Raw genomic sequence first — 15,923 nt, 5'->3', positions numbered from 1 at the left:
GCTAGAATAAGACTGTTGCAAATGAAGCACTATTTGGGGCGGGGCGGGGAGGAATGGGCCAGAAGAAATTGGTTGCCACGGCAACAGACGGATCTTAAACCTATCCTTTTGCAAGAAAGCTACCAATTTACCTTTTTCCATCATGCTATGTTTACACTGAGGCGCTGATTAAATCGTGTAAGTCTGTAAGCCAGCTTGCAGCAGGGCTTACACAAAAATTAAAAACGTAAATCGTGCCTCATTTGGAGCTTGGTCCACCTAACTAGTCTAACTATTCCGAGCTATTCGAAACAGCATGTGTCCCACCTTCAATTTCCAATGGTTATTCTCAAGTTGTCGCCAATATGTCACTTGCGACGTGTCCAGTTGCAGTTCAGCATCTCTCGCAAAAGTCGACTTTATTAAAAAACAATTCCGAGAAGTCAGTACGTAAATGTAAAATGTCAAAATAAACTTTTTTTTGGTAAAATATCGAAGTAGAAGGTAAACTAGTTAGAGTTTCACGAATAACAAACGATAAATTATTGGTTATTATTATTTCATGCCTTTGAAACCCACACCATGCATAGGATTTTGCAAACTAAAATTGTTTGGTTTCATTTATGTTAGCTGGTCTACTAAGTTATGTGAACCGCTGTTGTGTTTTAAAAATAGTGTATAAAACATATAAGATATGGAAGAATTCATAAGCTAGAATCATTTACGTAGTATACTATTAATGCAAACAAAAGTCATGCAAATGCACAGCTTTAAAAAACGCATTTGATTGCTCATCCTAAAACACCTTTGGTATTGTACGAAATACGGCATATTTCAAACAGTCAAATGTTCATCATCAGAGAGGTCGACTCTGATATCCCTTTCTATATATTTACAGAACAAATGTCGGAAAGAAATCAAATGCCCCGAGTGGGATTCAAACACACGACTTTTGAAGTAATTTTAGAAATACCTTCTAGCGCAAAAAGAATAAAAACAGACTGATTGCAAAGCTGGAAAAATGGAGTAGACAAAATTATTACCAATATTTCAAATAGCAGAGCTGGTCTTCTTCAGGGCCAGTACTAATCTCAGAAAGATAACGGCTCTTAAATTGAATTCAGATAATAGAGTGTTGGTTAATGTTTAACTAATAAAAGCTATATAAATATATACGAAAAAGATTCAACAATTTATTAAGCGCTATTGCAATGATTTTGATATCATGCTTGTTTTTTCCTTTATTAAGATCAGTAATATCGGTAACTTGATTGGCGTGAAAGACCCTATCGCTGGCGGGCTCCGTTCGAATGCAGTTAATAAGTTTGCAAGTGCAGGCTGTGATGTATGTTATGTCCGCGAAACAACCAGACATTTTTCCACACGCTTACGTGAGCACTTAGCCAGTGATAAGGCCTCTCACATTTCAGTTCAAACAGATCTACATAATTCTGAACATTGTCGCTAATTGTGTTCAGTTATCGTAATTAGCATTTTGCAGTCTAATTATTTAACTCTCAACGCTTTATATATAATTTAACAGAAGATGGTAGAGGTTTCTGTTGAAACATGCTTTTGCAAACTTAAAAGTTTTGTCGTATTACTGAAAATGAAAACTCGGCTGACTAGAAAACGATTATGAGTAATAAAGAAAACATACTGCATCGAAGAAGTCAAGCTATAATACCTTGCTAAGTGGCTAGCCTGCGTGCAGCCTGTTCGCAGGTTACTGAGTGGCTGACATGTTTCTCGCTGACCTTAAACGTTGTCAGTAGGTTGGTATGAACAGGAGAGTGGTGTGGAGGGGTAATAACTTACTTGCGAGTTTGCAATACGGTGCCTAGACCCATTCTTTAAACGTTACATTTTTTGGCATTCATGTTATTTACTTTTCAAAGGATCCAAACCGTTTATATCCAATAATTTGTCGATGAATTTGAAAATAGCCTGCGCTTCCCAACGCTTTATACCTCTTTACGAACCAGAAAGAGCCGACATTTTCAAAGCGGAGTAGACCCTGGGAACGAGGGTGTCGCGGCTACGTCCGTTACTAGGCAACAATAACAAATCACCGGTTAAAACCGGTTATCACTCCTTATTTATAAAACCCCCCTCCCTCCCAAACCCAGAGCTTCGCGAGGCCCCGCGAGTCACGTATTACTAGTAGTTGATAAGTTCCTGTGCAGTGAGAGGATCCGGTACTTCTATTTGGGCCGCAGTGGCCCTTGCAAATTCAACTTTATAGCCCCGTTAGCCTGCGTAGCTGGCGGGATTCCCGACCGAGTGCGAGTGCTTTGTTTCCGAGCTGCGAAGCCGCGAGGGAATTGTGATTGCTTAGTTGTATTTACAAAACAAAGGATTGTATTTGTTCAAGAGACGTTACTTGCGCAAATAAAGTGTTATTCAAACCAATTTGAGGTATTTTTATTCTCATTTCTCCTATCCTGGAGATTTCTTTACTTCAAGTTTTAACACTGGTATACCAAGGCCTTCCTGAGGGCACTGAGCAGTGTTTACTTTATCGCGTGGAAAGCGAGAAACACTGCGTGTCCAGCATCAACACCTGTCACACTTTATCGTCACGATATCGAAATGTATTACCATCGCCGTCAGTTTGTTTTGATAAACTTAACTCTATTTACAATGCTGCTAGCAAGAGTAGGAAAATCAGCTTGAATATATTGCAAATCTTTAGAAAGTTGTAAAACATGAAAGGGACTGACAAAAAGGGGGTGATAATGCGAAAAAAATCCACTGGCTCGCACATTTCAGAAATACATGGTTCGGGGGTGGAAGCGGAATCATGAATCATAGCTGTAAAATTGGTAGGAATCATGAATCTTTGTGTTTAAAACTTGGGAATCATAAATAACGGAGATGGCTAAAAGAATCATGAATAACAAATGAATGCTTCCATCGATATTTGAGGCTTGTGAATATAGATTGTAACAAAAATCAAACTGATGGGTAATATTACTAAATTCTTAACAAATATATTTCAGAAATGGCCTGAAATCGCATTTCTGAGCATCTAATTTTCAAAATTTTCTGGGGGAGGATGCCCCCGCACCCCCCTAGAGCAAAATAATGGAACCACGAATGTATACCCTTGGATTTACATCTTCATCCCTTACTAATGTTCCAGTAATCAAGTATGTTACCCACAGTGAATGTTTAGAAACAATTTAACGGCTGAAAAAAATTTACATCGGCTTCCGGCATGACTCCGTGCGAGGAGAGTCTCTACTTGGAAAAGGAGACTCCAGTGTTAGCAGGGAATGCGCAACCAGCCTGTAATATAAACAACAGAAACAGGTAAATTGTTAATTTGAAAGCTGGATGAAAAGAATGAAAAATGAATCATGAATATCCAATAAAATTTATAAATGAATCATGAATCATCGGGTAAAATAAGACAGGAATCATAAATATCCCAAGTCCAATGATTCCGCTTCCACCCCCGATACATGGTTGCTACCCGATTGGGACCAAACCGTCACGCAATTATCATTTTAAAAGACCCTCATGTATCATGTTGAGTAAGCCCCCACATTTGAGGGGCTTCTGATTTACATAAGCATTCGGAAGTTTCTTCTTGAACGGTTTTGCAGTTGTAAGGCAAACAACAGGATACAGCAGTCCGATATAGGCATTTAATACTATCGTTTCCCTTAACAAAATCGCACAGACGGTCAGGATATGAAAAAAAATCTGCTTGGACGCGGGTTGAAATTACCTGTACTCCTTACCTTGTCCATCACCTTACTGTAAGTAAGGTGATGGACAACGTTTGTCCGTTTGATCAGGTCGTTTCTCGCATTCGTTTTATCGAAGCATCACAGACATAATGTTTTAGTGATTCACCTATGTCTGCAGTATAAGATGTGTGTAGTGCCAAGTCAAAATTCAAACCGTGCACATCTAGGAAGCATTTCATAACTCGAGATCGTTGCTCAAACGTCGAAAGTGTCGTGACGCTGTGTTTGTTTTTGGATGGCGGATTTTAAAGGTGATAAGTTTGACTCAAAATATATATAATGCGATAAGCTAACTGCGAAAGATCCAAAAACCAAAGAAAAAAAGAAACAAGACGTTTCAATTTCTGCTGTTTCTCTCGTAAGGAAATCGATCGGCATACGTCAGGCATACTCGTTACGAGATGTTTACAAAGTTATGCGTGTCCGCCATTTATAGATTCGATGGTTTTTCAGTCATTGAAGAAATTCGCGCTTGCCTGTGTTGTTTAACAAAACCTATACACGATGAAAAATTGGGTGTGAGTAGCAACACGGCAATGTGCTTTTTTGCCGGGAATTGCGCGATAAAAGGTAGAATCACCACGTCTCAGACTGAGCGAGCAATCATAATTTGCAAATCATTCTATGATATGCGTGAGTGGAAATGTTGCGGGGTGAACATTTACTGTAGACTGGAGTAAAGCACGTCATTGAATCTGATCAGTGCGGTAAGGTTTATTTTGTGCCAATACAACTAAGCCTTAATATTTTTGACCTATTTGTTAGTGTTGAATTTATATATTTATTGCAATCATCTGCCCTTAGCAACAGATCTGCGTTGTAATATGTGTCTTCGTTGTGTTTGGTTGATTGAATATGCATGATTAATTATTGATGGTTAAATTAACGCAACCGAATGGAGTTGTTCGGTTCTAATTTTTATATGCAGTCGCTGAAGGAAATATCTCAAACGATAGCTAATGTAGATGACGTGTACAGTGTAGTTTACAGATAGTTGGCGTTTTTTCCTCTTGTGTTGGGTAATAACTTGAAAGTAAACAACAGAGACAATTTTTGACTGATATATTTTGAATAATTTTCAGTATTCATATGGACTAAACCTCAAGTCATTACTGCAGGTACGTTATAACTGTTAAACTAGATTTTCCAAATAAAAATCAGTAGAGATGCAGAGCTGCTCAGGAGTGGTAGGCGCGATGAACATGCGTGAAGTGAACAAAAGTTGCGCAACGATGGTGGGCCCTTTCTTGGCTTTATAACAGTTGGGACGAAATTACAAAAATTAAAGAATGTCTGTGCGCCTTCCTGTCTACATCATTCGTTTCTACAATGCTTCAACCAGTTAAAATAAATATCTCCTTAAAGGGTCTGGATGGGATCGTCAAGTACAAACTATTGATCCAAGCTACGTTTAGAATGGCTCAATCTACAGTCTGGATATCCAAACAATTGCGGTAACAAACCACGAAAATTGCCAGTGGCTGATCGAAGCACCCTATGGGGAGAGAATTCGCATCAACTTTATTACATTTGATTTCGAATATCATGTCCAGTGCAGCTACGATAGCGTACAAATTTTTGACGGACAAAACAGCTACGCTTTTCTTTTGTCAAAACGTTGTAGACGTAGTCTCCTTCCACCGGTTTATTCTTCAGGCAAATTTATCTACATTCAAGTTACTTCTGATGGGTCTGTCTCGGGTCAAGGGTTTGTGGCTCACTATAGCGCTCTTAATAGCTCATCAGGTGGGTTACAAATCGTGCGCTGTAGATTCAATTACAACAAATTTAAAATTATTAGTATTTCCATATAAAATAAAGGCAAGATAAAATAAGGTATATAAAATAATGGTAGTGATGTATACCAGTAAATTAACTACCACATTATCTTTTCAACCGGTTGAAAGGCAATTTCCTTTGTACTTATTCGTCTACAACAACATCAATTATTATTCAAAATGATCTTTTTCCGCTTAGAGTCAGCATGTGGTGGTCAAACACAAACTATTGATCTAAAGTACACTCAGAATGGCTCAATCTACAGTCCTGGATATCCTTACAATTATGGTAACCACAAGAATTGCAAATGGCTCATTGAAGCACCCTATAGCTATGGGCAGAGAATTCTCATCTACTTCACTACATTTGACCTGGAAGATTGCTATGGCTGTGATACTGTGGAAGTTTTCGACGGAAGCGGCAGTTATGCTCCTAGTTTATCAAAAAGTTATGGAAGTAGCCTTCCTGCACCAGTTTATTCTTCAGGCAGATCCCTCTACATGCAATTCACCTCTGATTGGGATGGGACAGGTCAAGGGTTTGTGTCTCACTATAGAGCACTCAATAGCTCATCAGGTGAGATGGAAATCGTACACTTTAGATTTAACAACAACAAAAATTTTATTGATTTGGTGTTCCCATATATAGATGGTATTACCTAAAAATTCACAATAAAATAATAATAAAACTACAGGTTGTAATAAACAAGAAAAATGATATAGAATATAGTTTATAATCCTAAGTAATAATTATCCTTATTAATTAACTACTTTTATAGAAGACTTTGCACCTTGAGGTCTAATCTAAGCTTACAGCTGATTTCTGTTACATGAAGTATGTACTGAGTATCAAATTGAATAACTTTGTTAAAAGCGGTTGTCCGATAATGAGTCCCACTTTTCAACATTTCACTCATTCGTTCAAGGCCAGCTGTTTTCGGGTTTTTTTTAGCATATTTATATAATGTTATGCTTCATCCATGATTTAGGTCATTTAACTGTGATAGGATTGTTTCTTTGTCATTTTACTCTTATGTTTAATTGTATTTTCTTGGTTCTCAGAGGGATTATCTGCATTTGGTACCCAAAGTAATCGTTGAAATTAGATATATTACTTGCGCATAAGAACATTCGAGTCAAACGAACCTTTTTCTTAATCCGATGAAGATTTTAAGTGGGTCCAAAGTTGGATTGGGTTTCAAATTTTAACAAGTTCATCAATTTTGTTTTCCCGTATGTTTGTACTGTCTTTTCACTTTTTGTCGAGTTTGCTCGTCTAAAGGGCTTTTCTGTGTTCTACAGTATTGCTTTCCTGATTTCGTCGTCACTGTTACTAATTGCAATGATTGTTTCACCGCAGTTTCTGACCAGTTCAGAAACTTATTAACTATGACGTTAATATCACCTACACCTTCGCAATTTAAAACTTCAAATTATGAACCAATTGGCTTAGGAAGCCTAATCTTTTCAAGATTAATTTATGTTTCTCTTTAGGCCTCCTCCCACCTTTTAACTGAGTGAATTTCCTCGAAACTAGGAAGTGTCAAGCTGTGTCATTCTATTTATTTTTTTAGGAGGACGATAATAAGCAAAACTGTTTAAAATTGCGGTAAACCATCTCAGTTTTGGAAATCATCAGATTTTGCCTCACATTGCCAACGTGAAATACACTCAAAGAAAATCCATGAAAATAGCAAAAGCTGTACTGTAGTACAGTTGTGTACGTCATCTCCAGTAACGGACCTTGTGTACATTCATTATTGTCTCAGGTTGTCCGTCAATCGTCTCTGGAGCCACCGCTGGCGTCATTTACAGTCCTAATTTTCCTTGGGACTACCCAAACAGGAAATCGTGTTATTGGCATATTACGGCACCCTGGGGGAAGATGATCAATTTAAATTTCACGAGATTTAACTTAGAGTATTCATACGGATCCTGTAGCGACTACGTGGAGGTTCAATATGATTATCGCACCGTGAAGTACTGTGGTTCTGACATCCCTTACTCCATCACTGCGTCTGGGTCCATAGATGTTCGGTTCTACTCCGATTTTGTTGATAGTTATTCGGGATTCATGGCATTTTATCAAACCGGATATAGCTTTCCAACAACTCCATACCCCTACTGGACTACTGCCTACCCAACTACCTGGTCTCCCTATTCACCATCTGCGGCATCAATTTACGCCTGTGAAGCATATTCTCAAAAACGTAAGTTGCCTTTTTTGCTACACCAAGGTGGGAATCTCCCTGATGATGAACGAAGGATAATTTACATTTAGCTCTGTAACTATCTTACCATGATCTTACTGAAAAAATGGAGGTGCAGTCGTGGGTCATATTTTTATCATTTTTTTTTTCAAACACTTAGCCATGTTTGTTGCATTACTAACTAATCGATAAGCTTGTCTTTTCACAAGCAGACAATCCGGACTGTTCGAGGCCGCGTGACGTCACGGTCTGCTATGTGATCTCATACATTTACAGTAATTTGTAACGGCTGACCTCGGCTTGAGTCATTTGATCGCGAGAAATGCTCCATAAAATACTAAATTTCGCATCTTTTGATCCCAAACACCAAAAAATGTAAACTTAATTGATTAAAAATGTTTACCTCCTATTTTATTTAACTTGCGGCGAACACTAAACGACAGTCTCCCATCATAATGAACATGTAAAGAAATAAGTGCTGATTTCCGTTAGATGGCATTTCACATTTTCCACTGAAGAAGGGGCAGTAGCCCCGAAACGTATGGAAACATTATACTACCATCAAGCGCATTTTTCATTTTAATTATCGTTTTCAATTCACTAGTTATATGCGCTACACAGTCACACGAAATTTCTTTAGAGATTTCTATGTTACTATGTAAAGAAATAACTAGCCAGGACGTGAAAAACTTTGCCTTAGAAAAAATTTGTGATTCTTACAGTATGAGGTAAACCCACTTACATTTGTTATTTTTCTTAAAGGTATATTTGTTGAAAGCTCTGGTTCAGCATCTATTTCCAGCCCAAACCAAGATGATTACTATCACACAAATCCACCACGGATGAGCTGCACTTTTCAAATCGACACCGCGACCGGTTACATCCTGGAGTTGAGTTTTGATGACATGTCTATACCTAGCTGTTCGAGCTGTTCCTGTGGATATGTAAAAGTTTGGGATGGAAGCTCATCAACTGCTGAGTTTCTTGGCACCTACTGCAATGACAACTACCGAAACACCATACCATCTACAGGGAACCACATGTTCGTGAAATATTATAATTATTTCAGTAGGGACAGCTTTCGGGCAACAATCCGTTCCAAGAAAGGTAAGTCCTAACGTATGTTCCGAAGGAAACGTTGGTTTATGGGGTTGTCGAAAATCTGGTGCCCTTTAAGATTTAAATAAACGGCACGCAATGCATACAGAAGCAATGACGTTTAACATGCGCCTCTTTAATATTTTTCCAAAAAAGTTAACGTAGATAAAAGTAGCTGACAACTTGTGAAGCGTGTCATTTGACTGACTCGCCAGAATCTCAGGGATTTTAATTTAATGTTACAGGAACCTTAAATTTATTTTAAGATACCCTGTTGTTGTTGCTGCTTGCGTTACTGTTAAGGGCCACATTTCATAAACGACATTCGATACTCGGCGTGGGTATGAACTAGTAGTACTAAGGTCAAACACCGTCTTGTTTACTCGGCTTTAAATGTAGAGCTGTCTGCTTCCTTGATTTCAAATGCTGTTCACTTTTGATTATTCGGAAAATGTACATTAGATGACCTTTAAATAAGCTCATTGTGATCGTTAGATTTTTTGGATGTTATGCTTATGCGTACTTTTTTCGAATTAAATCCAATAACTGTTAAGGTTCAACACTCTCTTCTCACCCGAAATCTCCGTTTAACAGCAAGAAAGCAAACACAGTTTGACGATCAATCCTTTGCCGATAGTACAAGTTGCAAAGAAGTATTCTCCTTCACAAATAGCACAAGGAAATGAGCACTTGGTGTCTGTGCCACAAGCAATGTATCAATTACACTGCACAAACTACTGATACTACTGCAGATAAACCAGTTCTTTGCAAAACTGTAAAGTTTTAAAAGATCCAGTGAATAAAAGAAGAGGACACTGGGAACGAGGGTTGTAATCCTGACATCCCCCACTCGCATGCTGACATTAAGCGTGCGTGTTCCTTATGGAAAATCCAAAATTGGATCATTGATCTCAGATTACACGGATACTTTGCTCCCAAAGAAACGAAGAATCCGAAAATGGAGTTTTTGCCATGACAACCCCGTAAACACATTTTGCATTAAAATAGTATAAATCGAAAAAAAACGCCATAGATTATTTACAGTATAAATCGAAAAAATCGCACAAATTATTTACATTTGACTTACTAAGATATCATACTATATTGTTATAAGCTAAATTGAACTTTATTCTCTTGTTCCTTCGTGTGGATTCTTCAGATCATTGATCGGATATCCATTTTCGGATTGGTGAACGCAAAATCCGTTTTTGGATACAAGAAACCGGATTTGAATTTTCCCAGCCTGCGATAGTCTCGCTTTAAAATCGGCGAAAAATGACCACTATAAAGATCCAAAACTACAGACTATCCCTCGATTCAGGCTAAAAAAATGTATGGACCATTTAGTGCAGTAAATACTTCTTCAATGAAAGTGTCCAGCACAGAAAGTTTATGTATATTATATGGTTCGATTTAATCCTTGAAATAATTCGGTATTTTCCTTTCTTCGGGTGTAGAACAATATATTTTAATGAATGTAAAACAAAGTGAGATGCTAGATTGTACCAAGGGTAAAATATAAACCACAGCATATACATCTAACTTGTTTCACCAAAAGCTGCCCGGCCGGCTGAAAAAGAAGCTTGAAATTCACCAACAGCCCCCCCCCCTCCCCCTGAAGTCCCCTGGCTAGACCAGGACCAGGGGGGCCGAGCAGAGTGCCTAGTCCAGCCCGGTGACAGCCAAGCTGCCACAGGGCTGCAGCTGCCTGACAGTCACAAGACAATACTCATTAAAATACCATGACCTTGCTGTGTCTGGCAAGGTCTGGTGGAAATGGCACAAAAACACTCCACTATGCCCACCCCCCTAGAAAGCCAGCAATTCAACCCCTGACCCTGGGCTGCTAGCCCTTCCACTCAGCTACCCGGCACAACCTTCCAAGACGTTGCCCCCCCCTCAATTTTTTCTTGCGGGACTGGCTTGAAGGCCGACTAACGTCGGCCTTCAAGCACGGTTCGCGGAGTCCACCTTTTGTCAAATCGGTGTAGACATGAATACAATATAAGAGAATGAAAGAAAGCGATCCCAAAAACGGGTTGGTTCGTGCTATTAATTCGTGCATAAAATTTGGTTTGACGCAACAGAAGAAATCATCTAATTAATGCAGCGGAAAAATTGGAAATACAGTACATGTCCACACCAAACGCGTCACTTCTCATATTTACGTTCGAGTGCAAACAGCAGACGGCAAAAGTGGGATTTTTGCTGTTCAAGGGTAAAACGAACGCGACAATTAATCTCACTTTTATTTCTCAACAGGATCATCTCGTCATGTTAACGTTGCTGCCATTGTGGTGCCTCTTGTTGTTGCAGTTGTCCTGTTTTCCATAATCTTTGTTGTCATAAAGTGCACCACGATAAGGCGTTCTACAGGACCACCTGGGCCGTCTCGTGTAAATGACGTTCCTTTGCATCCTCTCCCTCATATTATTGAGGTCCCTCCAACTACACAGACGCTGTCTGCTTCACCTGTAACGTCACAGTCATTGCCGCCTACTACAGAGCTTGTTCCACCTTATTATCCCGAGCCATTCGCCACAGCTTCGGATCCACCTCCAACCTCTACTAATTATTCACAAGGTGTCACCAACATGTCACTGGCAGATTGAACGGCACAACTGCAACATCTCCCAGATGGCCTCGCCAATTTATAGTTGAAAAATTTTCGCGAAGGCCGACTTTTTTAGCTGAATTTCCAGAAAACAGTCTTGTAAGTGTAAAATGTAAATATAGACTGTTTGAAAGCAGTGGTCCAATCCTTGAAGTTTGGCCAGGACCTATTCGCATGCGCACAGGCAAGTAATGGTAGTGGCATCTTCACACGCATTACTGTCAGATTTCTACAGCCCCAGCCACAACTCTTATATTATTATTTTGCAACGAGGATGGGATTTAAGCAACGTTCCAGTGGTTCGCTTGTTGAAGTTAATGGTGGTACAAGGACAGTCATTTATTTTTGATTTCTCTTCTCCTAACCAGGAGGAAGCAGCTGTGCGTGGCAGCCACTTCCCTGTAATTGGCTGTGTGGATAAAGGCGAAACCTGCAGATGTGGCGTGGGACCATTGCTATCAAATTGTTTATCGTAAAACCCTGCGGTAGAAGATAAACTAGTTGTAGTTTCAGACATAATTAACAATTACCATATTAGGGCAAAAGAACGCGCAAAATATGCCGCGTTATTACATTATTATTTTTTGGAAAAATTAGTGGAATAATAAATCCCTTATTTGATGGTTTAACATATAATACGAGCGGACATTTTGCTCGTTGCTCGTATTTTCTCTTTCCCCTACAGGGCTCGGAAAAATACTACGCAACTCACAAAATATCCACGCGTATTATATGTTAAACCATCGAATAAGGTGTATTTATTCAACGAAGTGGAGGTAAATAGTGGTGGATAAGCCCATTTTAGTGTAGTGAAAAAGTAAAATAGCCGTCCCAAAAATTATGTTTTTATTTTAGAGAATACATCGTACGCGCGACCGAGAAAAGCGCGGGAAAGGTCAAATGACAACATCCGGCAATCGCCAAAAGAAATTACAAAGTGTTTCAGTCGTCTGTTGCATGAATTTTTGTGGATTTCAAAGTGAAGGTCGCAATTTTGTTTGTTTTTTTTTTTTACTCACCAATCGGGGAGTTTCATATTCGTCATAATTCACATGTTTTACCGTTCCATTGCCTGGGATAATTGCCCTGAAGGTTAAATTGCAGTGGTAAAACGTGCCGTTAGAAATTTTCAAATTCTCTGATGTTGCTGCAGTTAATGGTACTGCTGTTGGTTTTGCAAGGTAGAGATTTGAGAAACTACGACTTTGGTCATCGGTACCAGAATACTTTCTGGCGTGATTAGACCATCATTAGTCAAGCCGAATACTGAACTGAATCATTGGCAGGAAAAAAATATTAAATGCCAGGATTTGTTACTTTTGTAAGAGACTTTTGGATTTAGGATTGAGGTAGGAATCATATTTTGAGGTTTATGAATTTTTTATGAATAAAAACCTGGTTTAATAGTTTACAAAACTCGACAGAAAGCCAACCAACGCTTTAAAAGGAAATTACAGAATTCTATCAACAGCAAAGAAGTAGTCGTCATTTAGAAATGTTAAACTTAACTGTATGGTTGTTTGGCGTATTAATGCCTGAACTGAGCGACTTTCGCTCCACGAAGACAAACTTCCATTCACTTTGCCGCCTGGATTCTTCTTCGAGTTTCTGTAACAGTTTCTGTAAGACTAAGAATTAGCTTTCCAGTTAAGTTTTTTGAGTCATTTTGTCGTTATAAAGCTGAACAGTTTTTAGTTGCAGATGAAAGCACATCGACTCAAGTTAAAAGGAGCTTGAAGTGATGCCAGCCAGCAAGAAAACGGCGCGAACAGTTGAATAATTTTCGAATGATTGGCTGGCTTCGTTGTTCTCTTGTTTCTGATTGGTCCACGGCAGCGGGCTAAAATATATTTTAGCCCGCTGAATTCTCCATTTTTGCTCGCAGAATACGCCACAATGCCCGATGAAATTATGACAATGAGTGATACTATTAGAAAAGCTTTTTATAAACACTGCTCTACCGGTGTCCTACAACGCATAGAGGTGACCCAGTTTATGCAAAATTTCTGTTTTTGACACCTAATCGAAAAGGGAAGCCATTTTTTTTACTCGAAGGTGAATAGCAAAGGATATCCGGATTTTGAGTAGCCAATCAGAGCGCGCGATAAGCACTATAAACTGGTTTGGTATATACCAACGACCGATAACAACTGGATTATTTTTTGTTTTTAAGCTAAAGTTTAGATTTATTTTATTGAAACCGAAAACCATACATAGGATTTTTACAAACTGAAATTGTTTGGTTTACTAAGTAATGTAAACTGTAGTCTTTTTAAAATAGTGTATAAAAATGTAGTAGATAAAACGTCATTCAAAAGCTATAGTATCACGAACACCTCTATAATACGGACACCTCCCTATCACCTCCCTGGACAGTTCACCTGGTCTGACAGTGACAAATTTTCATATAAACTCTACCTCTGTAATCAGGACACCTCCATCATACGGACATTGTTCCCTGTCCCTTTGGAGTCTGTATTAAAGAGGTTCGACCTTTAGGTGTAGCTTAAGGAGGCTCGATGTAGTTTTTTTAGACTAAGGGTGGTTGTTTTGAAAATTAAAATTACCTAGGAAGCCAATGTTCGATTTTTGCCAAAATACACCATACTGATCAAATGTGACCAAATTTTAATTTTTTACCCGTCACTTAGTCACAACGGTTACCATAGCAACGATTGACGTTTTCTTTTGTTCTCAAACAAGCTTGATTTTCTCGAAATCTAGACTGACACTTGGTGTTTATATTTTGATATGTTAAAGTTTAGTAGATTGACTAACTGTTGACGAAATTTTAGAAAAATCTGTAAGAGCGTTTTCAAGTAAATCAAGAATGAAATTTTCAGAAAAACACCGTTTTAATATAAAATAGGCGCCTTAAAATTGTTTCGTATTATTTGAGCACAGTTTCTCTCACTGAAATATAAATACTTACACCATCAAAGACCATTAACTAAAAGCGAAAGACTTTTTGCTTTAATTTGTTAAAATATATCGACTGCCGATTGTAAGAAATTATAAGGAAATACCAAAAACTTCATTCTTGATTTACTCTAAAATGCTCTTACAGATTTTCCTAAAATTTTGAGCACAGGTGGTAAATCTACTGTACTTGAACATATCAAAAAATGAATACCAAGTGTCAGTCTAGATTTCGAGAAAACCAAGCTTGTTTGAGAACAAAAGAAAACGTCAATGGTTGCTATGGTAACCTTCGTGACAAAGTGACGAGTAAAAAATTAAAATTTGGTCATATTTGATCATTATGGTGTATTTTGGCAAAAATCGAACATTGGCTTCCTAGATAATTTTAATTTTCAAAACAACCACCCTTCGGCTAAAAAAACTACATCGAGCCTCCTTAAGAGAAACGTAGTCGGGTGCTCATCTAAAAATACACCCAGGCATCGAAGCTTGGTACTGTTCATACACAGTGTCAATTTACTGAATTTCGAAGCCATGGTAGAAAAATCTTTCAGCAAAATCTTGTCCTAATTAGATAGCACTATGGAAAAATAATCAACTGATTTTAGCTCAAAGTGCGTTTCGTGCACCCCAGATAAAACTGGATCTCTGCACTGTTTTTTTCATGGGGAGAGAAAATTTCTTGAACGTGGAAAACTAGGAACGGGAACGTACTAGGAACGGGCTGTACTAAGCCAAGCAGTCACTTAACATACTTGCAAGGAATTAATTACCGAGGATGGACACAGGGACTGGAAAATAATCGCAGGGGCTAAAATTTAAGTTTCACTGATGCCTGTTGATAAAAGGTACAAGAAAAAAAGTCCAAAAGCCCTCAGGAATGAAAAATGGACGACTCCAAAATAAAATAAAAAATAATAATTGCTCTTGAAACAAAAACATCGATTCAAAGTCCTTTTTGAAGGAAGATATATCAAGTACAGTAGGTCTGTGCTAAGGAGAGTCTCTATTCTCGGCTTTCCGATGTACATTATAGCAATTGCAATTCATAACTGTATATAAAACTATCGAGATTCTGTTTACAACGAAATCTCACCTTGGAAAACCAGAAATGGGTTATTCAAACTCATTTCCTTGAGCATTTCTAAACAAAAAAAAGTTTTGTAATCGCACATTTTCAGCCAAACGTTGCCCCAACTATCGCCGATAAATGTCATAAATAGTATCTAATCTGAACATAGGCACGCTAAGCGTGCAGGAGTTATTTTTTCAATTTATGGGGTGGCTTGGGGTGAAACTGGGTGATTGTCCTGTTGGGATGGTTTATGCCATGGGTTGAGCTATTTGTGTATGGCGCCCCACGGAGTCACTTTTTTGCACAAAGTTTGCTTGCAAACAAAAGAATTTTTACATGCATTTTGATACATCAGAACTGTTTTATTTAATACGGAAATTTTCATCATTTAATTAAAAAACGAAACTAATTCAATTGTCAAAACGTCACAAAATGGCACGTTCTTATTCTGTTTAAAGCGGTTATTTTGTTGCTAGCTTTGTAGCAACC

General features: G+C 38.3%; 1 protein-coding gene across 1 annotated transcript; it reads left to right on the top strand.

Annotated features, from left to right (window-relative positions):
- The first annotated feature begins 3,199 nt into the window (after positions 1 to 3,199).
- On the top strand, positions 3,200 to 15,193 carry LOC144655042 (dorsal-ventral patterning protein tolloid-like). The gene is made up of 8 exons (XM_078515262.1): positions 3,200 to 3,272; positions 3,668 to 3,723; positions 4,819 to 4,855; positions 5,715 to 6,092; positions 7,285 to 7,725; positions 8,488 to 8,832; positions 11,086 to 13,938; positions 14,791 to 15,193. Exons 1-7 carry the CDS (start codon positions 3,200 to 3,202, stop codon positions 11,433 to 11,435), a joined length of 1,680 nt encoding a protein of 559 aa, XP_078371388.1. The 3' UTR covers positions 11,436 to 13,938; positions 14,791 to 15,193.
- Positions 15,194 to 15,923: the final 730 nt, after the last annotated feature.

The sequence above is a fragment of the Oculina patagonica genome, chromosome 5 (genome assembly GCF_052425735.1).
Source record: "Oculina patagonica isolate OP01 chromosome 5, crgOcupat, whole genome shotgun sequence".
NCBI classification, from domain to species: Eukaryota; Metazoa; Cnidaria; class Anthozoa; order Scleractinia; family Oculinidae; genus Oculina; species Oculina patagonica.
This window is presented reverse-complemented; position numbering and strand designations above follow the sequence as displayed.